At 41.7% G+C, this 27,231-nt stretch overlaps 1 protein-coding gene across 3 annotated transcripts in view; it reads left to right on the forward strand.

Moving 5' to 3' along the window:
- The window catches only part of B3GALNT2 (beta-1,3-N-acetylgalactosaminyltransferase 2), a 31,770-nt gene continuing 4,539 nt past the window's right edge, over positions 1-27,231 (forward strand). The window contains exons 1-9 of one of the 3 annotated variants that reach the window (XM_035321039.1): positions 1-184; positions 10,885-11,032; positions 12,291-12,391; positions 13,499-13,692; positions 15,235-15,330; positions 20,872-20,982; positions 21,567-21,645; positions 22,871-23,051; positions 24,719-24,844. In XM_035321039.1, coding sequence (XP_035176930.1) covers positions 82-184; positions 10,885-11,032; positions 12,291-12,391; positions 13,499-13,692; positions 15,235-15,330; positions 20,872-20,982; positions 21,567-21,645; positions 22,871-23,051; positions 24,719-24,844 — 1,139 coding nt within the window. In that variant the 5' untranslated portion in view covers positions 1-81. Of the gene's footprint in view, positions 185-10,884; positions 11,033-12,290; positions 12,392-13,498; positions 13,693-15,234; positions 15,331-20,871; positions 20,983-21,566; positions 21,646-22,867; positions 23,052-24,718; positions 24,845-27,231 lie in introns of all 3 variants that reach the window. The other 2 variants (XM_035321041.1, XM_035321038.1) reach the window with 2 other exon arrangements.

The raw sequence follows: 27,231 nt of genomic DNA on the forward strand, positions 1-27,231 counted from the left end.
CGGCGGCGCCGGGAGAGGCCGGCGCGGAGGGGAAGGGGCTGGCGGCGGCGGCGGCGGCGGCGGCGGCGGCGGCGGCGGCCAATGCGAAACTGGCTGGTGCTGCTGTGCCCCTGTGCGGTCGGGGTCGCGCTGCACCTCTGGCTGCTGCTCGGCTGCCCCAGCGGCCCCGGGAGGCAGGCGGCAGGTAGGGAAGAGGCGGCCAGGGGACGGGGGCTGCGGCCGGTAAACGGGCTCCGCAGGGAGGGAGGCGGCGGGCGGGGCGCCCGGGGGCTGAAATTGGGCTGATCTCAAAGGGGGCCGGCGGGGGGACCCCAGCCCCGAGCCTGCCCCCAGCCCTCCGCCCCATAGCGGGGGTCCCCGCTCTTTGTGCGCCGCGTTTTGCCCTATAGGGCTCTACCCCCCCAGCCCCCCAAGGTGCACAGAGCTGTTGCAGCGGGAGCAGAGCCCTGAGGACCCGGGCTGTGCCCTTTGTAACGCGGCTCCTGGGCTTCAGGCCGCGAATTCGCACAAGTGTTGGAAACGAGCTGGGAGAGAAACTTCGGTCAGACAGCCGGGGATGCCGTCCCAGAACACCGAGATGCGCTTTTCACAGGGTGTCTGGAACCCGATGGGGGAATATTGAGTTCATTTTTTTTTTTGCGATCTGCTTAGGACTCTGTGCAGAGAAGCCCGTAGCCCGTTCGGTAACAAAGCCACGCAGCAGGGCCACTTCTGCTCCCTGCACAGTCAGCTGCGAGCAGGCAGGAGCCTGTCTGCTGGCTTCCAGTGGAGATCAGCAAAGGAGCAAGGCCGGGGGATTTGGGGAGCCCAGGGGCTGCGGAGCTGCGCAGGTGTCACTCGGTGTGGTGGCCGTCTAGCAGATGAGTGGGGCGGCACTGGGACTGTGAAAGAGCAGGAGTTGTTCCGAGCCCCGAGTGCCGTTGGACGGTGTGGATTGCCCTGTTGTCCTTCCCCCTGGTGCTGCCTTTGTAACTTCGGTGCATTGATCTGGAGTTGGAAGTGGCAGCGCCAAATCTCACGATGACATTTTCTGTTGAGATTTATAAGGAAATCCAGAAGTTTCTCAGTTGGGGAAGGAGGGAAGAAGCTTTACTCCTCAGGGATTCACTGTTACCTGCACTTATTATCGGTGGTTTTGCTTGTTACTGTGAAACTATGTTGCACTCATTAATGACAACTAGATTATTTTTTTTTTCAAAGTACATTTTTAATAGAGTAAAAGTAAGCGTACATTTTGGTTGTGCAAGGGTTATTGAGTTGTAGCCTGTTGAGTAATGTATTGACACCGAGGAGAGAAAAACTGATGCCTCATATAAAAATAGAACTTCCATCATCCATAGGAAAATGCTCGAGATGATACATGAGCTGTCTCCCTATAGACTCAATCTTCGCATTATAATTTAAGGGAGAGTCTGCCCTGAGTCCTCACAAAATACTGCGAAGTGTTCAAGCTGCAGGTATGGCTGCCTTGGCAGAGGAAAGGAGGATGAGCTAAGGGACCACTTTTATCTCTGATGTCTTCTGTGCTTTATTTTTTTATTATTCAGAGTGTTTTAGGAACATTAATAAGCTAGTATACAAGAGTAAGAGATGTCCCTATTTATTAAAATACTTCTTGAATTTGAGACTATTTAAGAAGATCGGGTATTACCTGATAAAGCCAGGCATGTTTCACTATTGACTTTCTTGATCTTTCTTTTTCTTCTTTCCTACTGCAGTTGTTCTTTATTACATGCTGCCTGCAGTCCCTGGTATGAATAAGAACTCAATTTGATCACGGGACAGTGTTTCACAGTAGCTGTGGCATAAAAATGCATTATTTGTGTACACCTCATATGTCATTTGCCTGTGTCTCAACAGTTGAAAAAAAAGCTACCAGCATAGGTCAAAAGCAATAGTACATCTTTTTTTTTTTTTTTTTTTTGAGAAGTATAATTCCACTCTCAATAATTATTGCACACACGCACAGAATGGAAATTGCTATTAAGAAGCTGACAACCTGTTTAATGATTATTTACCTCGACACGTTCAACTTGTTAACACAAGATTGGAGTAGACATCAAAATTGTCAATTCAGCTTACCCTTTCTAATAAGCAACTCTCGATCTTTGCCTTAAAATGGCAGCTGGGCAGCCTGTATTTATTTAGTGAAGGGTTGAGGTTGCTTTTTGTTTGTTCGCTTGGATTCTAGTGTTCTTTGGAAGGGGCTGTTCCAGAAGCTTATGGTCCTACTTAGAAATGTTTCCTAATTTCTGGTCTAAACTTGCTTGCAATTGGTTTCTGCCCTTCTGTGCTTAAGCCTTTCAGCTGCAAGGGTCTTTCTCCTCCTTTAACTACATGTCTATCATGCAACCACAGAGAGCAAAGATATCTGTTTTAAGCCTTTGTTCTCCTAAGCTGGACAAGCCAGGTACTTACAGTTTCTACTGGTAAAATAGGCTTTCCATTTCTAGTTGTCATAGCAGTGCATTCTTGTTGTTTACATCCAAAGTCATCTAACCTATAGACAGTAATTCCTTTTCCAGTCTCTGCTTATTCCTTCTACTGCTTCTCCTCCTGGAAGTGCCTCCTTTAATAAAACCCTTTTCCTGACTGCCCCATCTGAAAGGCCCATGGTCTGCCTGCATGCTTTGGCCCTTGGAGTCATCCATCTCTCAGTGGGTGGTGTTTGGACTTCCTCTGTGTTCATGATGACTTTCACCTTGGTGTCACAGAAGACAGTATACTTCGTGTACGCCGTGCTCATTAACTGGGAAAATAAATGGGATCGGTTCTGAGACCAAAGGCACTGACCGTTGCCTCGGTGTCCTGACTTCGGTGGCTCTTTGCTCTCTTTTTATTTATCGGTTATTGGGGCTCTAATTCACACTTCTGAGCAAGACTTGTGCAAGAACGTGCTTTTAGGTTTAATTGAAGTCTAACTGGTTACAAACAGGTGCCATCCAAAGGAAGTTCGTGGGTAGGAAGCTTTAGTTAATTTTTGTAAAAATCTTAGATAAAAGCTAATTATAAAATGACCTCAGAAACTTGAGAAAGAACAGACAGACCTGCTTTTCGCACTCCATGTGGATTTATTGCTTCATTGCTAATTGTAGGTTTTAATTGATGGCGTGATTCGTACTGAGTAGGAAATTATGAATTGTAGGGCTTCAGTTACGGTACCTAATCAAAAGCCCCCCACACTCAGTATAATGTGCTACTTCTCTGCTGAGGGCAATGCCCTTTCAGACATAACTCCTGTTACATTTCTGAGGGCGTGCGGCAGCTAAAATTTGACCCTTTTGGTTATGTTAAGAGTCAGTCTGAATAATTACGGAACAGATTAAGAAATGCCATTTTCTAGAAACTGCCTGTGTGCCATCTGTTGTCCTGTGGTTCAGCACATACTTTCTCCAGCACTGGCCTAATGGAACCACATACAGGGTTGGTCAGGCTGGTATTTAGTGATTTACCTTGCAGAATTAGGACTGTGTCCTGCATGGACTACCCTGTGTACAGGAGAGAGGAGGGAGAGCTTAACCTGCTTTTGGCTTTTCAGTACTAGTACAACAAAATGTAGAAACAACCCCTGAGGCTAAGAATGATACTTCGCTCCACAAGGAGAATTTCTGCCAAAAAGTGATACCTTCTTAAGAAGAGGTGTTCTTGAGATGTGTTATGACCCTGTCTGCCAATATACAGCTTGTACATTGCTTGGTCATTAAGGTATTTCATCTTTCGTAGGCATGCAAAGACTAATTGGTGTGATGGCCTTGGATACTGAAACCTGGCAAGAGGTCACGTTTGGCAGTGGAAGTAGCTGTGCAGTGCTGCCTAAAATGCAAGTTGTTACCCAGCCTTGATCTGTAAGATCTTACTAGAACATTGTTCTGCAGGGATGGAGCATTCCAAACAGAAACAAGTCCCTCACATTTGATGGGCCTGAAATAATTGACAAAAATCCAATATTTGGCAACTGATTTGGGATTTTTTTCAACTTGCAGTTACTCTGCGTGATCCATTGCAAACTATGGATGAACAACATTGAAGCTGTATTTTTAATGCATTTTGGCATTGAAGCAAGGGCTATAGAGTACAAGTTCTGCCGGAGCTAGGCAGCGAGACTTGTGACTGAAGGAACGTCTTTCGTTACCTGTTCTTTTCTAAATTGCCTGCTGACTAGAACAGCCAGAAGGGGGCAAGCAGCTATCTCTGGGAGTAGGCTTTTGTTCCATGTCACCAGAGATTGCTAATTACTTTTCAAAGGTAAAGGAGCTGTGCTTCCAAAAAAATGCACATCAGTTTAGGTGTTGCAAAAAGGATTTGCTTTGTTCGTTTTGTGTCTGCACTTGATGCTTGGCACATTGTTCCCAGATTTGCCTGGAAGTGTGCAAGTGCTATATCATTAATGTTGTTTAGAGCACCATCATCCAGCCAGTATTATTACTGCTGCTTTGCAACTTTGAAGGACCCTGCTGTTCTATTTCCTTAAGGGAATGCTGTTGTTGTAAAAAAAATTAAATCTTCTGCCTACAGAGGTTTTCTGTAAAGCTTGCTTAAAAGCTTGTCTAAAGGCTTGTCTGTATCAAGGAGCACTGTGCTCCTGCAGCAACCGGGGTGCACGTCTTGTTGATTTTTAGCTGTGGTATAAAGTAGGTCCTGCAGTGAGGTCATGTAGCTCTGCTTGCACAGGAACCTGTAATGCAGATGAGCTATAGCAGATTACTTCAAGTGAAGAAGATTAGAGTTGGGGGGAGAGCTGCTTTTGCTCTTTGGTTTGTTCTTTTTCTGCATGTGTCAGCACTTTGTGAATACAAACCTTCTTTATATTCAGTTAATTCCTTCCTCCGTGTTTGTTTGGACCTTTTGCAAAGCAGCACAGAAAAGAAAGGCATTTAAAAATGCTTGCAAAATCATAAGAATAGGCAGAGGTAACACCTGGAATATGTGGGTTTGGTGTGCGGAGTCCTTTTTAGTCTTATTTTGTGAAGTGACTTAGTTTAGAATATTCTTAATAACTTCTGACTGGCCTACTTTATTCCATTAATTGTTTTTTTCTAATTTAATTAATTTATTTATTAAAAAAAAAAAAAAAAGGATAGCTGCATGTTTAGCAGAAGATACAAAACCCAGCTTTTTGTGGAGCTGTCTTACTCTAGCTGGTGGAGGTTTTCTGGTGCCTGATCGTGCAATGAAACATACACTGCTGGGTCTTTCAGTGCAAGCACTAGCAAGGCATCCCTTTGCTATCCAGTCTGGTTCCATAAAACACATAGGAACTGAACCACTTCGGGGCCTGTGCTATTTGTCAGACTTGACTGAAAACACCTGGCAGATTTAGTAGTTGTTAGGGGACTCATCAATGGAGATATGTGCAGCAAGATCACATTTACTTTGTTTATTGACAAAATCAAGCTAAATGATCTCTCAATCTTTTCATCTCCTTCTAATGGCAGTAAATATAATTAACAGCTTGACTTGACATTTTACTTGAGAGTCAGTCTCACAGGAAGGAGAGATGCATGCTAATATTTGTAGTTAGGGATTTTGCAAAACTTCTGGAGCCTTTGACTGCAGCTGAGGTGGTTAAAATCTGACTAGGGCCAGCAGACTGCCTGTCAGCAGGGACCTCTTACCATGGTCAACTCAGCAGGAGACACACTTCTGTGTCTTTAGTCTTGTCCTCCAAGGGCACAGCTTTGTGCTCTCTATATGCATTTATTTAGCCTTTCCTGTGTCTCTCCCTGACTTTAATTAGTTGGTAGTTCTTTGTCAAGCTTGACAAACAGGTGGAGGTCCCAAAGACTGGCATTTTCCCATTTTCCTGAAAATTGTTGACTGAAAATCCTGTGAAAGCTTATGGTAGGTCATGCTGAGGTGAACAGCTGCACTAACAGAAATACATGTATGGTCAGACATCAGAGAACTGTATGGGAGCGTGTCCTTACAAATACCCCAGCCTAAGAAAAGCTTCAGTAAGAGCTGATTAACCATGTGATGCAAGACTGGCAGATGGGACTTCTGTCAGTCCTGGTGCTGACAGAAATACTCATTATGGTTGCTGTGCAGAATTAAAGCACAGGAGCAGAGAATATCCTAAGCTGGAAAGGACCCACAAGGGTCATTGAGTCCAACTCCTGGGTCCCCAAAGGACCACCCAAAAATCAACCTGTATTTTTGAGAGCGTTGTCCAAACACTTCTTGAGCTCCTTCAGGCTCGGTGCTGTGACCACTGCCCTGGGGAGCCTGTCCCGGTGCCCAACCACCCTCTGGGTGCAGAACCTTTCCCTAACCCCCAGCCTGACCCTCCCCTGTCCCAGCCCCGTGCTGTTCCCTCGGGTCCTGTCGCTGTCCCCAGAGAGCAGAGCTCAGCGCCTGCCCCTCCGCTCCCCTCGTGAGGGAGCTGCAGGCCGCCATGAGGCCTCCCCTCGGCCTGCTCTGCTCGGGACTGAGCAAACCAAGGGGCCTCAGCCACTCCTTTTGTGTCTTACCCTCCTTTGTAGCTCTCCTTTGGAGACTCTCTAACAGTTTTATGTCCTTCTTATAATGTTGCACCCAAACTGCACACAGTGCTCTAGGTAAGGCCACACCAGCACAGAGCAGAGTGGGACAATCCCTCCACTCAGCCAGCCGGCAGTGCCCTGCCTGATGCACCCCAGGGTACTGATGGCCCTTTGGGCTGCCAGGGCACATCACTGCCTCGTGTTCAACTTGCTGTCAACCAGAATCCCCAGCTCCCTTTCCACAGGGCTGCTCTCCAGCCTCTCATCCCCCAGTTTGTACATATAGCCAGGGTTGCCCCATCCCAGGTGCAGAATCCAGCACTTGCTCTTGTTAAACCTCTTGTGGTTGGTGATTGCCCAGCTCTCTAATTAGTCAAGATCCGTTTGTAAGTGGATCTCAGCAGCTGCCTCCGTTCCTGTTTTTGTAGTCTTTGCTGTGGGGTAACCATCTTAAGCAAAACAGCAAAGTGAAAGCTGTCTCTGCCAGATGCAGCACCCAGTGTGGGGTAGGCATTGCACATTTGGCTACATACTCTCCACAGAGAAATCATGGGCTGCTTGATGCATCTGAGATGCAGCTTTAAAACAATAAGAATTCAAAAGCAAGGCAACTAATGGTAGTGTGGCCTTTTAATCGGAAATGTTTCTCCTCCTTCTGCATCCCTTCTGTTAAAGACGCTTTTAGAATTTCTCAAGGAATGTGATACCCCATTTTATTGTTGTTTTGTTTCTTCATATATAGCTTTTCACAATTAGTAAGCTAGTGGCCACATCCCTGTAAGGTACTTTCTCTGTTAAGCAACTGGGAAGTGTGAACAACACAAGGGGGAAGAGATGTGCACTGGATCATGCAGAAAGCTAATAGCATAGCTGGGATTAGGCTTCTGTTGACCTGCTTCCCCCACTTTCACAAACCACAAAATTTTCAGGTTTTCCTTTGCTTTTGGAACTGGAAATATTAAAGGCTTAATTGCCATAGAATCACAGAATGGTTTTTGTCAGAAGGGACCTTAAAGATCATCCAGTTTCAACCCCCCTGCCACGAGCAGGGATGCCACCCACTAGATCAGGTTGCCAGGGCCTCATCCAATCTGGTCTTGAGCACTTCCAGGGATGGGGCATCCACAGCTTCTCTGGGCAGCCTCACCACCCTCTGAGTGAGGAATTTCCTACTAACATCTAATGTAAATCTCCCCTCTTTTAGTTGAAAGCCATTACCCCTTGTAATCTTCACAACCAGCACAAGGTTAAGAGCAATGTATTTTGTATATATATATTAAGCCTATTATTAATGCTTAAAATGTTGGTCTAAGAATGCATGAGAATATAATAAGTGATAATTCACCATTGTCCCCAGTGGCAAGTATTGATTGCTTATATAAATACTTTGTTACTATTGACTTGAGGTCAGCATTTTCTCTTAACTTCTGCTGCATCAGATCATGTACATGCACATATCTGAATTGTCTTTATAAATGAGTAATAGCCTCCTCCTTTTATTCCTCTGTCTCTGACAGTCTCCTTCTTTTTTGATAGTAGTAGTTAGAGAGAAACGTCTCGGTCTGTTTTCCTGAAAGTTTAACAAGTGTTATTACTGCTTCTCAGTCAGAAGTAGAAACCTCTGCTAACAAGTGAGGAGCTTATTCATTAGATTTTTGCAAAAGTAATCTGTCTTGCTTTCTTTCTTGTTTTTCTTTTTTCCATTTTCAAAGGTATTCAAAGTAAAATGGCATAACCCATGGGACAGAAAAGACAATCTTCTGAGTATAGACTGCTGAAATGCTACCTTACTAAGCCTGAAGATGGCCTAAAACAAGAGAAAGAACTGTCTGTTCTAATAGCAGTAGGATATTAATTCTGAAGCATCTGTTACATTAATGCTGTTTCCACATGAATGGTTCCTCAGAAAAAGCCTCACTCATTTTAAAATATAAACTGAGCAAAAGTACAATTTTTTTTTATTCAAGTAGCTTTTCTTTAAAAAAAATAATGATTTAAGCCAACTTACAGTATTTAGAGTCCAGTCACCCTGCAGATTTCTGCTCATAGTTTTGTTTTTCTTAAATTCTAGTTTAATGGAATTGCTCTGCTTTGAATTATAAGTGATATTTTAAAAACTGAATCTGTGTAAACCATGCCTAATATGCAGTCTACAAACACATTAGTCCTCCTGAGGTTTATATCGGAGGGCTTGCAGTTAAGGCTGCAGAGGCAGTTTAAAGAATAATCAAAGGATGGAAGAAGAGCCTAGAAACGGCATGCGTGAGAAAGAGCTATGAGACTATAGGAGAATTTGTTATAATGTTGTAGTCTTACAAATGTGTGGCTGTATCATATACCTCTGTTGTGGAGCCCTGGCAGATCTTCGATATATAGTGGCCTCTGAAGACATGCAGAGGCTCTGGATAGTCGGTACTTACCAGCACACTGGAAGGCTAAATTGTGTTCGGATTGAATGATGTGTTCGATTCACAGGTTTCTTCAGATGTTTTGTAGAGCAATATTAGCAAACAAATCATATTCCTGAACCTTGCCACCAATTCAAGCTGTTGTTTTTGTAAGAGGATAACAATTGACTTCAGTGAAAACTGATACTGAATGGAAATAGTGGCCTACTGCCTGGGTTTTAATTCCTTTTGAGCATAAGATGGCATATACTTCTCTTAATAGGTTAATGTACAGCTTAAGTTATCAATAAGCTTGCACAGATTCCTTTAAATTGTCAGTTAAGATTGTCAGTACAGATTCCTTTAGATAATTATAGAACTTAAACCTTTTTTCCTGAAAATCAGTGTCTGCACGCTTAGAACTAAGTACTTAGTGGGAAATAGACTGGGAAAGGTCTGCTTCTGGAAACATCGCTCCCTGCTTGCCCTGCTCTTGTGCCCTACTGAGAATCGGTGGCAGAGCACTGTTTTACTTGGCCTTGGGACTAGGGAGTTGGGAGCAAGCCATTACCAATAAGCCCAATAGAGCTAAATACCAATAGAGCTAAAAGATGTTCCTTGGAGGTCTTCTGTTGTGGATTCAGCACAGGCTGAGGCCTCTTGGGGCTGCAGTGCAGGCTGGAGGCAGGCTCTGAGGCCGGACGAGCTGTGGCGTGGATCTCCTGACAGAGCTGCGAGGCCCTGTAACGAGACCCAGCCATCTTCTCCCTTTCCAAATGGAGGAAGTGGAAGCTGGCACAGAAGGTGGAAACTGGATAACAACCCGCTTTCTAGTGGGAGTACACAATACAGACTTGGAAATATTTTTGGTCTCTTTAAAATTAGATTAGGAAAAAAAATCTCATCTATGCTGTATGCAGTAGTTTAGAGGACCTTCGCATTTACATTTGTTTTCTTTATCTGCAGCCTAATGAAAAATAAGTTTAGTGAGATGAGATGAAAGCAGTGTTTTGCTAGAGCTAAATATAAATCTTCCTCTTAAGTCCAGAGTGTCTGACAAATTGAACTACGCAGATTCACTTCAGCTACTCGCCAGGCTGTTTGCAGGCTCCAAGTCACAGCTTCTCAGGTTTCTGTCTAGTGACAGTCTTGCTTTAAAGCAAGTCCAGCTTTCATGATCTCTAAATTAAAACAGCACAGGCTATATCATGGATTACAAGAATTGGCTGTGACACCCAGCTATGACTAAAGCCAGAGCATTCCTCTGTGTAGGGATGGAATAATACCCTGTGAAGGCAGAGTGGTGTTCAGCTTCAGAAGGCTAGGAGCAATGCGCCTTGACTTACTAGAGTGAAATGGTGAAGCAGAGGTGTCCAGCAGCTTTAAGAATTAATGGAGGGAAAATTGGTGTATTTCTGAATCTGACGGGCTTTATTTAAATATTTTTTTCCAGGTAAAATAACGGTCAATTGTAATAGTGAGGGCCTGGTATCAGCAATGCCAAGCCCCCAGACTTCAGGACAAATTGTGCTGCAGGAGGTATCAACAAGCCAGCAGAAGGCCTGAAATCTCTTAAGAGTTTTGCAGAGCGGACAGCAGGACCTCGTGTCTTGCCTATAAGGTTTCTGATGGCTTATAGGAAAAAGAGCAAGAACATGTTCTCAGGGGGCAGTGTGCTCAGACAACAGGCAGGCAAGGCCTTAAAGAATGGTGTCAATGAAAACCAAGGCTTATGTTCTTGCCTGCTTTATGTGTGAGGCTTTCTAGGTTTTGTTTATCTGCAGTGACTTTGCTTAGTTCATTGCCGTAGAGTTTTCTCGGATTGCTAGGGAAGGTTTTGATGTGTTGAAAATGTTTTCCTGATTCTGAATCAAGAATGCAATAGTAATTCTACCTCTTGTTTTTCAGTGGTTCAGGTACCTCTTATTTTTGATGTGTATTTTAATTCTTGCTTGCAACTCAGACTTGTGGTAATATGTGCATGTAATAAATCTGTTGTCACTTTATACTTCTAGGTCCACTGGCCTTCTTTCCTCAGTGGAAGTTGAAACATTATGATGTTGTTGTAGGTGTTTTGTCAGCCCGACACAATCATGAACTGCGCAGTGTTATAAGGAACACTTGGTTCAAGCACTTGAAACGACATCCTGCACTGAGCCAACGGTAATCTCTAGTGTTTTGTATTTTGGGGGCTTTGAGGAGAGAAGAATATAATGAACAAATATTTTGATTTAATCCTTTTTTTGGAAAGGATTTTTTTTCATTTGTGAACATTTTATGCTCTGATTGTTTTTTTAAATCTGCTTAGTTCTAAATAAAAATACTCCTTATTCTGGGCTGGAAATATTTTTATAGAGGTAATTTTAATTGTTCTACTGTATACAGAAACTTCTAACTGTTCAACTGCTCAGTGCTATTCATTGTTGCAATGAATTGCCGTTATTCATTAGTGATGTGTAGGACTCCCTGTTTTGTGTTGCAATGTACACTTTGAAATACTTAGTAATTCACGATACTTGAAAGCAAGCAGGGTCATATTTGGTGAGAGAACCACAAAATCTTTTCTACAGCTTCAGCTGTAGAGTTTCAGCTTATTTCCCACTGAACCAGGTATCCCAAATAGCTGCAGTGTGAGTGACCAGCAGAAACCTTCCTCATTGCTTGCGTAGACCTGGCAGACCAGTCGGTCTCTTTCTGCTGAAGAAGTTCTGCTGCAGCTCATTCCTGTAAATGTCATCTTGATAGGCCTCAGCTCTTGGTACCTGCCTTGCACTGAAAGACATGTACTGTTCACAAATTCGGTGTCAATGTGCAGTTTGGAGTGAAGCATGGCTGCTTCAGTCATCTAAAAATGTGATCTTTCATAGCCTATATGGAATTTGAGGAGGATATTTAGCTGCTAATTGAAAGACTAGGCTAAGGTGGAAGCATAAGGTGTCTCCTGACTGCAGCATGGGGGCTGAAAGGAGCAACCTGTTGTTCAACTACAACCCAAAGCTGAGACATTTCATTGTAGCAGGTACTCTGGAGTCCCTGTCCCTCCCTTGGCATTATCGTGTCTTTTTTAATATTACCTCATTTATTACCTTTTGAATGCAGAATATTTAACCAGATTTGAATTAAGTAACAAAGCGAGGCAGGAGAAGACGTGACTTCTTAGTGTATTGTCTGTCTTGAATCCTGCTTCTGGTTGCTGATATTCCTGTGCCCTCATGTAAAAGGTGTGAAAGGCTCACGTGGGTTTGGGATTGAGCCTACATGCAGGGACACGTGGTTGCTCTGCATAGAGACCCTCACTGCTGATTTTAAGGATATCAAAATCTTAATCCTGTGAAAGACAGGCCATTGTGATGAAATGAGTTAATTGCAGGTGGAGGGAGGAGGGAAGAGAACTGGTGTTAATAAAACCAAATTATTTTAGTGTCCTTGTGAAGTTTATAATAGGTGCGCATGGTTGTGCTGTGCCAGTGGAGGACAGAGAAGACCCCTACTCCTGCAAACTTCTGAACATCAGTAACCCAGGTACAGAAGTTAACTTTTAAAATTCTGTGGTCTGAACTACAACTAATCACCTTCTGTGAGAGTAATTTGGGGTGTTTAACTGAGAGAGCTAGTCTTGAAAATAAACTCCACGTATAATTTGCTGTCCTGACAGTTGTGTAACCTTCCTGAAAGTGCCCAACGCGGGCGTGAAAAGGAGAGACCTTTGAGGGTCTGAACAGGAGGCCATTGAATTCTCATGAATTTGCATTCTCCCTGTGTCAAGGAATGGTCTTCCATGCAGTGTATGTTTTTACTGTTATCCCTGTGTAAAAAGAAGCTGGGGAGAGCTGGAATGACCCAGTCCAGTGTCATATGTGAACAGAGTAGCACGGCTGGGAAAGGGGTCTTGAGTGTCAGGCAAACTGTGTTGGTGAAGTTTTAATCAAGTCTGCCTGATAGATTTTCCAGATCGTGCCCTAGAAAGGGAACAATTAGGAAAAGTACAATGGGGAAAAAAAGAAATGCTGCCTTACGAAAATACCTGAACTAAAATTATAAACTTATTCCTGTCACCTTTTTTTTCCAATTTATTTTTGCTCTTTAATTAAGAGTTAACTAGGGACTGTCTAGCCCTTAAGCCATGATTTACAATAATTTGAAACATTCCCTACTTTGTCTTTGAATGGCAACAGCCACTACTTAGCCAACCTCCTGAGGATAAAGGGTACCTCAGGGCTTAGGGGAGGGGATAGTGCCGAAAAACGGGCAGCCAAATTAAGTGGAGGTGTATGCCATTTTGATATGTAGTTATTTTCATATATTAATAAACAGATATTCATGCAATCAAATACCATTTTTATCTTCACTCTGTGGATTTATTATGTTTCTAGTGTTTTCTCTGTGGATATGTAGGCATTGCCTTGCAATTGCTGGTAACCTGCAGACTGCTGCATTGCTTTTTCTCCTTACTGCAGTCTGCAGCCAGTTGTCTTTTCTTCTCCTCCAGTATTTGGTTATCCTTGTGCACTTGCCAGCCATGCTAATTAATCAGCATGCTTTGTGTGTATTCAGTGTGATTTCTGTTTGTCCAGTGCCAGAACTATGAAATCTTCTCACATTATCTCTGTCTTTTCTCTTTTCATACAGCTTTGAATCAGGAAATTGAAGCATTCAGTCTCCCTGAGGACGTACCTTCTGTGCTATCTGAGGACAGAATTGTCAGTGTGAACTTCCGTGTACTTTACCCCATTGTCATTACCAGTCTTGGGGTATTTTATGAGGCCGATGGGGTGGGATTCCAGAGGAACATCACTGTCAAACTGTACCAGGCAGAACATGAGGTGGAGTGTTGTAGTTATCTTTTGAGAGTGAACTAAAGTGTGTTGTCTCTTTATTGTGGATTAAGTTCTTACAGAAAGCAACATGCTGTGTTGATGATTTAGAAGAGAAGTACTTAACTGGCAAGCATATGAATTATATTTTTCTTCTGCTGCATCATAAATTCTTATTTCACAGCTATATATATCCCAGATGGGTTAGAAAAAAAAATAAATTCACAAAGTACTATGAATTAATTGAAATGCTTTCTGAAAGAACACTAATATCTAATTCAAAGATACAATTTTGATTACATCTGAGATTCTGAAATATTGATAGGTATTAAGGAATAAAAAATAAACTATTAAATATGTTTAAAACGCATTCCCAGAAAGACACACTGCCTTTGAGGCAATATAGCAGTATAGCTGTATTTTTTTTTCGTCTGTCCTCTGGCAAGTCATTTTGACTTTTCTAGAAATTGTTGTTTCTTAAAGGTAGTAATCAAACTCCAGTGACAATTCCTCCCACTCCCAATCTCAGTTACGGGTTTAATAGACTAAATTAGTGCTTGTGGAATGAAAACATGGAGGGAAAAAATGTTTGAGTGTGATTAGGAAGCACTTCTTTACTGTGCAGGTGATGGAGCACTGAGATGGGTTGCCCAGAGAGGTTGTGGAGTCTCCCTCCTTGGAAAAATTTGAAAGCCATCTGGGCATGGTCCTGGGCAGCCTGCTCTGGGTGGCCCTGCTTGAGCGGTGATCTTGGACCAGGTGGGCTCTAGAAGTCCTTTCCCACCTCAGCCATTCTGTGATCCTGTGGTGTTCATTGCATTTAGTATATTGTATTTATCCCTTCTAATAACTTGATGGGCAAATATCAAGACTTCTGACAATAATACAGAAATAATTTTAAATTTAAGTTAATTAAGTACAGAAGATATACTGAAGTATGGCTTTTTTGGTGAACATCCAAAGAGTTAGTTTTATAATGCAAAAAATAAAATATTATAATCAGGTTTTTGTTTGCAAAATGGTAGAATAGTAAATGTTGGCAACCTAATAACTTGATTTGCATTAGCTTTTTACTTACAGTGAAGGTGAAAAATTAGGATCTTAGGAAAGCTTGGAGACTGTTTTCTGCGGATTGGGAATCAGGCAATGCAGCATCTTTATTTCACATGTTACCATCTAAGAGCTGTTTGGTGGCCTATTTAATGCAGTCACAATTAAGTTTTAGGGGTCAGCATCCTCAGCTGCATTTAATAGTAGTCAGCTATATAAACAGAAGATAAAAAAATCTGTTATCTAGGCTGCTGAGTCTTCCAGATGACGTGCTGTGTTGGCTGGGTGGTAGCTGAACTTGCACTCTTGTTCCATTGTTGCTTGCCTCTGCCATCTCAGCCCAGCACTTGAATTCTGTGCACTCTGTGGGACTGTCTTGAGAAGAAAATTGCGTAAATTTTATACAATCAATAAGTCTGTTTCCATTTTAACTGAGATGATCAAGATTTGTATAATCTCACAGTGCTTGCGATGTGTTTTTGTTGTTGTTGTTATTCACAGGAAGCTCTCTTCAGTGCCCGCTTTAGCCCACCAAGCTGTGGAGTGCAAGTGAACAGGCTGTGGTACAAGCCTGTAGAGCAGTTCATTTTGCCAGAGGTATGTGCAGTATTGGAAGAGCTTGCAGTTCTTTCAAATCTGCCAGAGAGACTGGCAGATAAAACTGGCCTTTGCTTGAGGCAGTGAAAAAAGGCGAAATGAAAATCTCTAGGGTGATATTTGGGGGGATATGCTGAAGTCCAGAATTTCTTTTTTCATCATCTCATCATCACTTATAAAGCAAAATGTGAAAATACAAAGTGATTAAAAAAAAAAAAAAAAAGAAACAAAACCATGACAATTAGTAGCAATTTCAGTATTGTGGAAACTTTTTTTGGTTTCTGAGTGAAAATTATACCTGCTTAGTTTGTGTGGGAAACTTTACCAGAGAATGGGGCACTTCTTTCTTACTCCTGCTTATTCTGACATTACTACAAGAGATATAGAGGACAGGCTGGCGCAGATTTCTACAGAAAAGGTGGAAAAGAGGATTCTGGTTCTGATGCCTTGGAGAAAATAGCAGTGTATTGTGTGTTATGATTGCAATGACAGTATGAGTTGAACAGTCATAGTTGAGATGCACTTACTTAGGGCTTCTGAAGTTTTGGTTGTTCCATGTCTGACAGCAGCAGTGGGGATATTGTTTGTTTATTGAGCCATGCAAGAAAGCTTCAAGGAGGTCTTTGGTAGGATCTACATGTAAAATAGCAGATGGAGTATGTGGCACAGAAGCTGACATTTGGGGCTTCAAAACTTGTCAACAGCTGCTCAGAACTTTAGGGAAATACTGCTTTCTGGGCAGTAATGACAACTTTAGCATTTTCAATTGTCCTGAGAAACCTGCCTAGTAACCCTTAGCTAAGCAATCACGGCAGACAATAAAGTTTTGTTTTTTTCTTGGTTGATCCTTTTTGGGGGTGCAGTCCTAGGGTTGGGTTTTGGTATAGAGGTACAGTTGTGGCTGCTTAGGAAGGAATATTATTAAAGAGGAAGAAACAGAATATAAGTAGGAAAAAATCCTGATACTGTTACAGTGAAGGTTTAATGAATACCAATTGACTCAGAATGAGAATTCCAGTTCAGTAGATGCTCTCAGGTACAAGGAATTTTTCATGATGGACTCCCAATATCTCTTTAAATATGTCAGCTTCCATTTTAGTCTGTTTCTCTTCATTTAAATATTATGCAAATTGCTGGGCCTTTGTTGCTATTTCTGTTGTCTTTGGCCTGGGTTGTTTTATTGTGGAAGATATTAAATGTTTTATGAAAGAACGGAGTGAGAGAAACTGTAGGGGAGGGGAAGACATTTGGGGCCAGTTCAGTCCCCAGTTTATTCCCCTGGCTCTATACAAATGACTGTATTTGGAAACCTGTTCTCCTTAAGGCAACTCTGCAGCTGATTAATTGGTTTGTCATCTTAAACAATTTTTAAACTTCTTGCTTCTCCAAACTTGCTAATATAACATGTAAGTCTTTTCCTGTAAGACTTCGTTCCGAGTTACTAAAATTCTAGGCAGTTGTAATTTAGCTATAAATGATGGCATTTTTCATGAAAGGCAGATGGGAAGTATTTCATTTAGAAAGGGGATATTAGTATTCATATATTTCTTTGTGTGGGCAACCTTAATCTGATATATGTCATCCGCTGAATGCTTACAGGATAACATGATGTTTCTAATGTAGACTAATAGGGTTTATGCACAGCATGTAGTCTTCGGTGATACTTAAGATGCTGAAGCATACAAGATGATTCAGAAGAGATAGAACGCCCACGCATGCATTCCTGCCTACTTGTTTGAGAGCAGTAAATTTAGCGAACAGTTTAATTGTCAAAAGATGGTTTCTGAGACAATATCTATACTCTGCCCTTGCACCTTCACGAAGTAATGGCTTGTACAGACTGCTGAAGAACTTCATTCATCTTCCAGCTGACATGCTGCTCTTTCTCCTCATCAGGGGGAAAGGGAGGGAAACGCAGTATTAGAATAAGCATCTGGCAGGCCAGATTGCCAAAGACAGAATTGATCATTCAGCTTTGCAACGACTGGAAGCGCAGAAGAACAGAACTACCGGCAGATAACTAAACCTCGTATGTGGGGCTCTTGCAGCCAAGTCTTAGCGATGCACTTCTGTTGACAAAAAGCCACAGGCCACTTGTGTGAAAATCGGACTCTGTGCCATATGTGTTCAGTGCTACTAATGGGGAGTAGTTGGAGAAACAAAAAGGACAGCACTGTTTAACATTAGGAAGGGAGTTTGGCAGGGCTGCAGTATGTCAGTACACCTGTTTGGTATGCACTGTAATTGCTGCCGTGTTCTGGCAGCAACAAGGTTGGAATTTAAATGGGGAAAAACAGATGATACAGTCTCAGGTGTGCCACTAGTGCTTTGCTTTCAGCATTTTTAGGCCTCGGCTTCCATTAAACAGTTTAGAGTAAGAATAGCTGAAGGCTGAAGTAATTAGAAAATTTGCTTACAAGTCTCTCAACCTGGAAAGTAATGATAGTTTGCAGCTTTAGAACGCCTTGCATTTAGGGTTCACTGGTAATAACTGTTTAAGACTCTTGGTACATGCTTGAAGTCAGTGTCAGTAATACTCAGTGGTAAGAACTTTAATGTTTCCGGTTGCTGAAAAGTGAAAGGACTTACAGCCTTACTTAAAACAACTTAGTAAAGGTTGTGTCTATATAGAAAAACAGAAGTGGGATTAAAGCCCAGTCTCTATTGCAAGAAAAAGAAGTTAGACTGGTAGACGAAAGCCACTGCAGATAAAGAAATTGTATGTATGGGTTTCAGTGTGCAGGGTTTTTAGGGGTCCTGACACTAAAAAATGTCTCAGTGGTGGTCCATTTGCAATAGCAATGCTGATCATGACCAATGACATCTTCCTGAACCCACGCTCTGGCAAATTGCTAGCATGTCATCTTACTTGACCACTGTGCAGCTTTCTGTCTTGTTAATCACAACACTTTGATATGGTGATTGTAGCCAATTGTTGGTATTCCTGGAACAAGTGCCAGAACTGCATTTTACTGTACCTTGAAGTCCTACCTTAGATTTTAATTTAAATCTGGTGTTTTATCCCTTCATAGAGATATTTTTGAAGAAATATGTATAAGCCTGACTTTCTGTTTGGGGTTTTCTTCTTGAAAATGCAGCTTATTCCATTACATAATTTAAAATTAACAACTGCTTCCTAGCCTGCGTCAGTACTGTTCAATACTTCTTGGGCTTAGGACTTGATATTGCACAGAGTTTTCAATCCATAATTTACAGCTGTTGCTTACAGAAACACAAATACACAGTAGGCATTTGGTGAAGTCCTCTTCATCATTTGTTAATGTACAGTACACACAGACCTCTTATTTCTCATTTGGAAGATAAAACTTCAGCAATTCTGACACAGATCTAACAAATCTACAGAGTCCTGGAGATTTGGGGGTGTTCAGCCTGAAGAACAGAAGGCTCCAGGGAGACCTCATGGCAGCTTTTCAGGACTTAAAGGGGGCTTATAAAAAAGATGAAGAGCTTGGGCAGATAGTGATAGGACAAGGGAGGATAGTTTTAAACTGAAAGAGAGGAGATTTAGATTAGATGTTAGGTGGAAATGCTTCCCTCAGAGGGTGGTGAGGCACTGGCACAGGCTGCCCAGAGAAGCTGTGGATGCCCCATCCCTGGCCAGGTTTGAGGCCAGGTTGGATGGGGCCCTGGGCAACCTGATCTAGTGGGAGGCAGCCCTGCCCAGGGCAAAGGGCTTAGAACTGGGTGAACTTTAAAGTCCCTTCCAACCTGAGCCATTCTGTAATTCTATGATGTAATTAAAGAAGTAAGAGGAAGATACTGAACATGTAAATCAGTCTTGAATAAACACTGACTAGCTCCATTATTATAAAGCTGGCATTGTAAGTAATAGATGAGAACCTTCTGAAATATGCAGCTCTAATTAAATACTGAGACTGTTGCAGATGTGTTAAGACATACTTCTGGAGAAAAGCAAATAATTGAGCTATAATGTAAGCTGGACATGATGGTTAGTAACTGAAGAGCTTCTGGGGAAGTTTTCTGAAGTACCAGGAAGCTGAAATGGGAAAAAGCTGAGAGGCTAGTACAAGTAAACAGACTTCCAACAGCAACAGAGAGATGTAACTATGAATACTTGAAACAAGAATTTGTACCCTCACTACAAGAAGGACATTGAGGCCTTGGAGCGTGTCCAGAGGAGGGCTATGAGTCTGGTGAAGGGCCTGGAGCACAAGTCCTGTGAGGAGCAGCTGAGGGAACTGGGGTTGTTTAGTCAGGAGAAGAGGAGGCTCAGGGGAGCCCTTACTGCTCTCTGCAGCTGCCTGAAAGGAAGGTGTGGGGAGCTGGGGGTCGGCCTCTTCTCACACAGGTAACTAGCGACAGGACTAGAGGGAATGGCCTCAAGTTGTGCCAGGGGAGGTTTAGTTTAGAAATGAGGAGACATTTCTTCTCAGAAAGAGCAGTCAGGCACTGGAATGCGTTGCCCAGGGAGGTGGTGGCGTCTCCGTCCCTGGGGTTGTTCAAGGAAAGGTTGGACGTGGTGCTTAGGGACATGGTTTAGTGGGTGACATTGGTGGTAGTGGGTGGTTGGAGCAGATGATCTTGGAGGGCTTCTCCAACCTTAATGATTCTATGATAAGTCATTTCTCTGTTCTGAGGTCTGCTCTGTCTACCAGTGTTTTTTCTATGAAACTGGGAGAAACAAACCTGAATGCACTCATTTAGCAGCCAGGAGTGTAATAGCCTCACAAACGCTCCATACACCCTTGATAAGGGTGAGATTGCTTTAAAAAAAATAGAAAAATATAATAATACTACCACTATTCTTAGCTGTTCAACATACCGTTTGTCCTTTTGCATGTTCTCAGGGGTCTTCAGGAAAGTCTTACATAAAATAGGTTGGACAGTTAGGGGGATTAGTTTCAAGTTGAAATGAAATGCTCTTAAATGCAAGAAAAAATATATTAAAAATGCAGTAATATAACTTAAATTGAGAGTTAAAAATAGAAAGTTTTAAAGAGAATCACTTGTTTTTCTCCTCACTTCCCTACCTGCCAAGATGTGAGGCCAGAGTTCTGTGACTCTCCTACAGTAGCTTGTGGCAGCTTTGCCAGGATAAAGGTGGCACTGATTTCCTTTGAGTTTTGCTGATGTCAGGACCATGTCTCTGATCTCCGGTTTTTGCAGATAACTAAAAAGCAGCACTTATTTCCAAATCTATTCTAATGTATTCTTTTTGTCCTGCCTTTGATTTAAAAAAAAAGTCAGTTCACATTTGAATGCCATCTTAATGATGTTAAAAAGCCAAAGGCTTTTACAGTAGATTCCTGTTAAAAGTTTAATGTTCTTAATGCAGATTAATGATTAGTCCTAAAAGCACAACAGTGTTACTGAGTTTCACAGATGTATTTCTTTTATCTGACTTTTTTTTGAAGTGTAAGTAAAACATTCATGTTGCATGTTGAAGCTATCCATTTTGTGAAGTTGATTATTTTAAAAATAAAAAACAACAACTGTTTGATTTTTCATCCTTTAAAGTCTTTTAAATACCTGTGTAACAACGTTATGCTCTCTTAACAGAGTTTTGAAGGCACCATTGTGTGGGAAAGCCAGGATCTTCAGGGTCTTGTTTCAAGAAACCTTCACAAAGTGACAGTGAATGATGGAGGGGGTGTTTTCAGGATCATTACGGTGAGTCAGCTCGCCCTGCCTTCCACCATGTTCCCATTTTTCCCAGAAGTCTCACATATTTAGCATTTTGCTTTCCTGTGTTTCTCCATGAAACATGAATTGAGTTGGGCTTTTCTTCGTGTCTCAGAGCGCAGTTTTGCTCTGCCTGGGAAAAGGATTGTGTGTTTTTTTTTTCTGTCAAAAGTTTGCACACTACAACGCTGTGCTGTTGTAGTTCAGCCAGAAAAACTTCAAATTTTACTCTCAGCTCCATAACTACTTTTTCTTAAAGTTTTAGTAGGTGATGAAATAAGCGTAATTGAGGTATGCAGTGCTGGTGTGGCTTTGTGTTCATGGTGCCACTAGTTTTAAGTGAAACTTTCAAAAATGCCCCAAAACATTAGAGTTAAAAATCTTGAAAGATCATTATGCAGGTTGGAATTTATATGGGGAAAAACAGATTATGTAGTCTCAGGTGTTGATCAGAATTGCTTTCAACTTTATTCTCAGTTTCCAGAAAACTTCACACCTTAAAATCAGAGGAAAATGGGTCAGTAATGAGAGATGAACTAATTTATTTATTTCCATTAATCTGTCTTTAACAGGCAGGGGAAGGGTCATTGCCACATGAACTCACAGAAGGTGTGGAGGGTATAGCAGGTGGTTTTATCTACACTATTCAAGGTAAGTCTGCAAAACTGTATCACATTTGACATTATGATAAAAAAGGAACTTTTAAATACTTTTTTAAGGGTAAAATTCATGCTCTCTATGAGCCTGATCAATTTAATTGTTTTTGCTAAAAACAGTCATTTTTTTTAATGTCCAGTGTCAGTGTCCTGATATGGTTTCTTTGCTTGACCTTTGTCAGCCACTCCAATTGACTCGTATCCCATTGTTTTTTTTATTAACAGGAATAACATTTTCAACTACACTGTCTTCTCTGCCCCTGTTTTCTGTTACCCAAACCCAAGTTTTGAAATGTTGTAAAATGTGGCCCTCAGAACATTTTTCCTTGGTAACGTTCATATTTGTTCCAGTCCTGCTACTTTCAGCATTAGTGTTATAGTATTTATTATTAACAACTGACAAACAGCCATTACCTAAAATAGCTTGCTTTTTCACCACTTTTGCTGCTGTTTTACGCCTATTTCAGCAGAATATTCAGAGACCTTGTAGGAGCCCTTTCCAAGGTATAAGATTTTGGACACACAGCCCTGTCATGTATTCTTATCTGTCTGCCGTAGCTAACGCAAGCAGTGAGTTTGAGAGTGTTATTCCTGTTCTTGTAGCTAGGTGTAGCAGATATAGTTGAGCAGTCCTGTCATCTTGTCATTTGTGTAGGATCATAAACCGAGGTGTGCCAAGGCCCATCCATGCTGTCTGTGAAAAGTTCTTCAGTACTTCAAACTGCCATCTTACCAAGAAGTTCATGATTCTTGCAAGATCTTTTTAGCTTTTACCCATAATCAGTTATGTGATGAAGTTCAGCAGGGACCACCTGTATCAGAACAATGCCAGTTTGGTTATATTTAGAACAGGATATTTTTGTTTGTTTTGAGTTTTATATAACAATAGTTTTTCTAATCTGCTGGTAAGAGTGGACAGCACTTTATACTAAACAATTTTATAAGGTTGAATTGTTTTGTTACTGAAAATGAGTACTTTTTTTTTTTTTACTTTAAAGATTATATAATCTGTATCAGACCGTATGCACACTTATTTTTTTGTCATTCTGCAACTTTTGACCTCATATAAATTTGTGAATTAATTGTAGGATTTTCATGATTTCATTGAACACCTTTTCAGATTTGTTTTTCAGTATATTGTGTATGACCCAAGAGAAATGTGTAAACTATTACGTAGATATGCATCTTTGTTTAATGACGGGTGCTGTTTCTTTCAGAAGGTGATGCTCTTTTAAAAAGCCTCCATACTCGCCCAGAAAGGTTTACAAGTCACTTAAAAAGTCTTGAAAGAGAAGATACTTTACTGAAGGAAGAAAGCAGTACCTACGATGATATTGTTTTTGTAGATGTTATTGACACTTACAGAAATGTTCCAGCCAAACTGCTGAACTTCTACCGATGGTAAGCTGGAAAGACAGCGTTTTCTCTTACGATTGTTGTCGTTTATAGTGCAAAATAATCCAGCAGTTACATTATCCAACAGCTTCCACAAAATGCATACGTAATGTGATTTCTTTCATTAAGTTGTGTTTCTCTCTCACAATTTTGGGGCACGTAGTGTAAAGAATAAAATAACGAGATCTGTATTCCTTGGATGCTCACCCTTGGTGCCTCAAATAACTGTGACCTGGCAAAATGGACTTCTGCTCTCAGATTCCAGGTGTCAAAATTGTCACGTGTCCTTGAGTTTCTTTTAATTTGTTTCTAACTGGAAACTAGCAGCTTTAGTCTTCGGAAGGATGGCTTTTGGCCAGCTTGTAAACTTAGTGTTTTGCTTTGTGGCCATTGCCTCTTGTTGCATCACAGAGAACCACTGAAAGTAGCCAGGCTCAGTTGATTTTACACCCTACCTTCAGGTATTTGTAGATGTTGATGTGATCCCCTCCCAAGCCTCCTCTTATCCAGGCTGAACAGTCCCAGCTCTGTCTTTCCTCACAGGAGAGGTGCTCCAGCCCCAAATCATCTTAGTGGCCCTGCACCAGACTCTCTCCGTCCAGTATATCTGTGTCTCTTCTGTACTGAGGAGCCCAGAACTGGAGGCAGTTCTTCAGCTGTGACCTCCGCAGTGCTGGATAGAGAGGCAGCTTTTGTGTAAACGGGAGAAGGAAGGGTGAGAGAGAGAATTTCCATACTGTGTTATATTATCTGCAGTGAATCTAATAAATTATTACCTCTAATTTGCAAGCATTCTCATTATTCTGAGAAAACCGCTTCAATTAACTGGTACAGAATAAGAAATAGAGCTGACAGTTTTAGTTGCTTTCAAGATTACACATTTATTTAACAAATTTCATGGGTAAGAATGTAATTGAAAACTGAAACATGCTGTCAATTCTAAAAGGGCAGTTTAAATGTGAAAACTTGGATCTCAGTGATCATTTCTCACAGGTTAGCAAAATCTTCAGATTTGGTAATAAAAAGCTTAAGGAAAATGCCTTTCTGGCTAAGAGATATTACCCTTTAAAACAATGTTTGATTAAACCAAGGAATAATACCTAGAATCTTGAGCTTCTTTGATTATTTTACAAGTGATAGATATTAAAGTATTTCAGACAGATACTTTTTTCTTTTGTCCATATGAGAAGTGTGCTTTCCTGAGGAAGCCTATGTACCAAGTTTTTTTCCACAGATGTTCCATTTAAGCCCCTATAGCAGTACTACCCTTGAACTGACTGTCTCTTCCTGAAGAAGAGACTACTCCACTACTACCATGTAGCCATTGGCTTTTAACAGCTGTGCTGCCATCATCACCAGGCATTCACGTCCTTCTGAGGTCAATACTGTTCAAGACAGATCCATTAGTAAATCCACCATCTGTCCTGGAGAACAAAACTGCAAGTTTCTTCAGCTTTTACACAAATTCATGCTATAAGATCATCCTAGGATGCAGCTGCATCTATGCCTTAGTCAGGAGGGAAACCATTTAAAAGTTGAGGGAGGAAATATCTTTCCTTACCTCTTCCTTCCCTCTCTGCTTCCCTAGAAACCCTTGTGGAGTGCTTTGTTACAAACTTGTAGTCCGTGGGTGATACGGGTCAGCATCTCATCGCTTTTCTTTATGGCTACAGGACAGTTGAAACAACAAGCTTTGACTTGTTGCTGAAGACGGATGATGACTGTTACATTGATTTGGAGGCTGTTTTTAATAGGATAATGCAGAAGAAATTGGACAGGCCAAACATCTGGTGGGGAAAGTGAGTTATTTCTTTTTGTTTTTAAGGGAAACTGTCGTTAGTGAATGGTTTACTGCTCTAAGACTTTTTTTTTATGTGGGTTCCCCTCTTCTGCACATGTAAGTTAGTTATAAAAAGCAGGACTTTTGTACGTGTAGCACTTTGAATCTTAGAATATAGAAATCAATAGTTTACATTGATGTTCCAGAATGTTCCTCCACAATAGATTGAACTGGCTCAGTACCTTACCTAGTTTTAAGATCTGTTGTATGTATATGTCTGTGTCCTGGTACTTAAGTAAATAAAAGTATTACAGCAGTACAAGAAAGTTAAAATGTGAGTACATGCTAAAACTGTCAACATTACTTTCTCTGAAGCCACTGTGGTGTGGCTGGGTGCCTGGGGAAATGGGGTAAAGGGGAGAAACAAAATTGACTTTATAGTCTGCACATTATTTTGAAGTCCGAATGTCAGGCATTGCTGTCTCTTTTCCTACTGTCTGAACTGCTGGGTCTGATTCATGATGAAACTTGGAAGTTCCAGCTGTTCCAGCTGCTGTACGGAAATCTCTTCTGGAGCGTGTTTTTGGCTGTAAGACCCGAGGTTCTGATACCAAAGAGATTGTCCTTCTCCTTGGTGTCCCACCTGTGCGTCCCTTTGCATTGCTGCCTACCATGGGCCTGCTTCTTGGCCAGAGGTTTCTGGGTGGTTGTTCAGCTTTCTGGGTACCGGCTGAGTGTACAGGAGCCTTCTGAGTGGCTTTAGGGAATCCCCCGAGTCTTCCTACCTTTCAGCTCAGTGACATCTTGTATCTTCAGATTTGAACATCAGTCAAAGTGCCAATTAAATGCTGTTAGGCTTCTTGGAGAACTGTTTCTGGTGTGTGGAGCCCTTGACTTCCTGAGCAGATGATAAAGCAGTTAATGTATCTGCCTCTTGAGGTGACTTTATTGGCATCCTCCCTTCCTTCTGTTCCTCTGAGAAATCAAACTTTGCATTCTTCACCTAGACTTCCTTATTGAGCTCTCTAGTTTAGACAAGCATCTCAGTTGTTGCCCAGTGCTTCTTTTATCTGTTAATAAATTCTATCATTCTTAGAGAGACTGATCAGAGTTCTCATGAATTCTGAAGTTGCCAGCTTACTCTGGCATTCTGTAGAAACAATGAGATCTCAATGAAACTAGGAGCCGGGGCCCTTTGCATGGAGCAGTATGTAAGTGTGCTGTCAGTTAATGGCCCTTTTTTGTCTGACACTTCAGATTGCGTGCTGGTTTTATTCACTAATTTTGAATCACCATTTAAAAAGCTTTTTTTAGCTAATTTAGAGCGTTTCAGGACTGCATGGTTAGAAAAACCAATAGTCTGGGGATCTTACTCCAAAACTGCGTCTCATCTTAGAGAGAAGATGCTTTTCTTAGTTACTGCTCTTCTGTTCTTCTGAAGCTGCAGTCAAGACTAGTCATTCACAGATAATTCTGCCTGTCATGTCTGCAAATGACCAGGTTTTATGATACGGGTAGAAAATACCAAGCAGTTTCTGAAGGGACTGAGTCCGATGTGAATGCTGTCAACAAAAAGGCAATTCACTGAAGTTGGCTCATCCACCGTGTTGCAAAAAGCAATGGGAGTTCAGATGGTACCTTTTCTTAACCTCAGTTAGACCAAAATACTCCAGGTATCTGAAGACTTCTGTGAAGATCTGTTTCATTTGTAATAACGCTCCCCCTTTCCCTGCGGTGTAAGATACACTGTTGAGTGTCACATGCTTCATATTCTACTACCAGACTTCTAGGTGTGCCCTCAAATAGCCATCATATGAATTCAGGAGGATTTACAATGCTTTCTTCTGCAGACTGAAAAATGAACGTTGCTGAGTCTTGCTGTAGAAAGCGTGTTCAAGTATGAAGTAATTTTACTAGGTCACTTAGAAGGAAGAGACAAGTCATGCTGGGAGGGGAAGAGTTGGACAATATCTTTTCTGTACAGGCAATGTCTTCAGCATAAATTCTCTAATAGCAGCAGTCTTCTGGTAAGACAAGCGTGAGATATAATGAACAAAGCTGAAATCACTCAGGAAGCATAAAGGGATCGGCAAGGCAGGTACCCCTCGGTTTGTAGGGGGCTATGCCCCTCCTGCTGTGACTTGCTAGAGCGGAGATAGAGTCTGAAGTGGATCTGGGCATCAACTGCGGCTCACCTGCTGGGTGCTTTAAGGTGTCAGCTTCAGCTGTGTTGTAAAGTCTGACAGCAGATCTGCCACTCTGCTCTTAACTCCTCGCTGTTAGGGGCTGTTTCTGAGGTGACAGTTCTTCGTAGCTCACTAAAGGTTTTAGCTTCCTATGCTCACGACTAAATTCAGCAATGCTTGAACCTGTTTGCAAAAGGCAGGGAGAACCTGCTGCATCGAC

This window comes from Oxyura jamaicensis, chromosome 3, assembly GCF_011077185.1.
Source record: "Oxyura jamaicensis isolate SHBP4307 breed ruddy duck chromosome 3, BPBGC_Ojam_1.0, whole genome shotgun sequence".
Lineage (NCBI taxonomy): Eukaryota > Metazoa > Chordata > Aves > Anseriformes > Anatidae > Oxyura > Oxyura jamaicensis.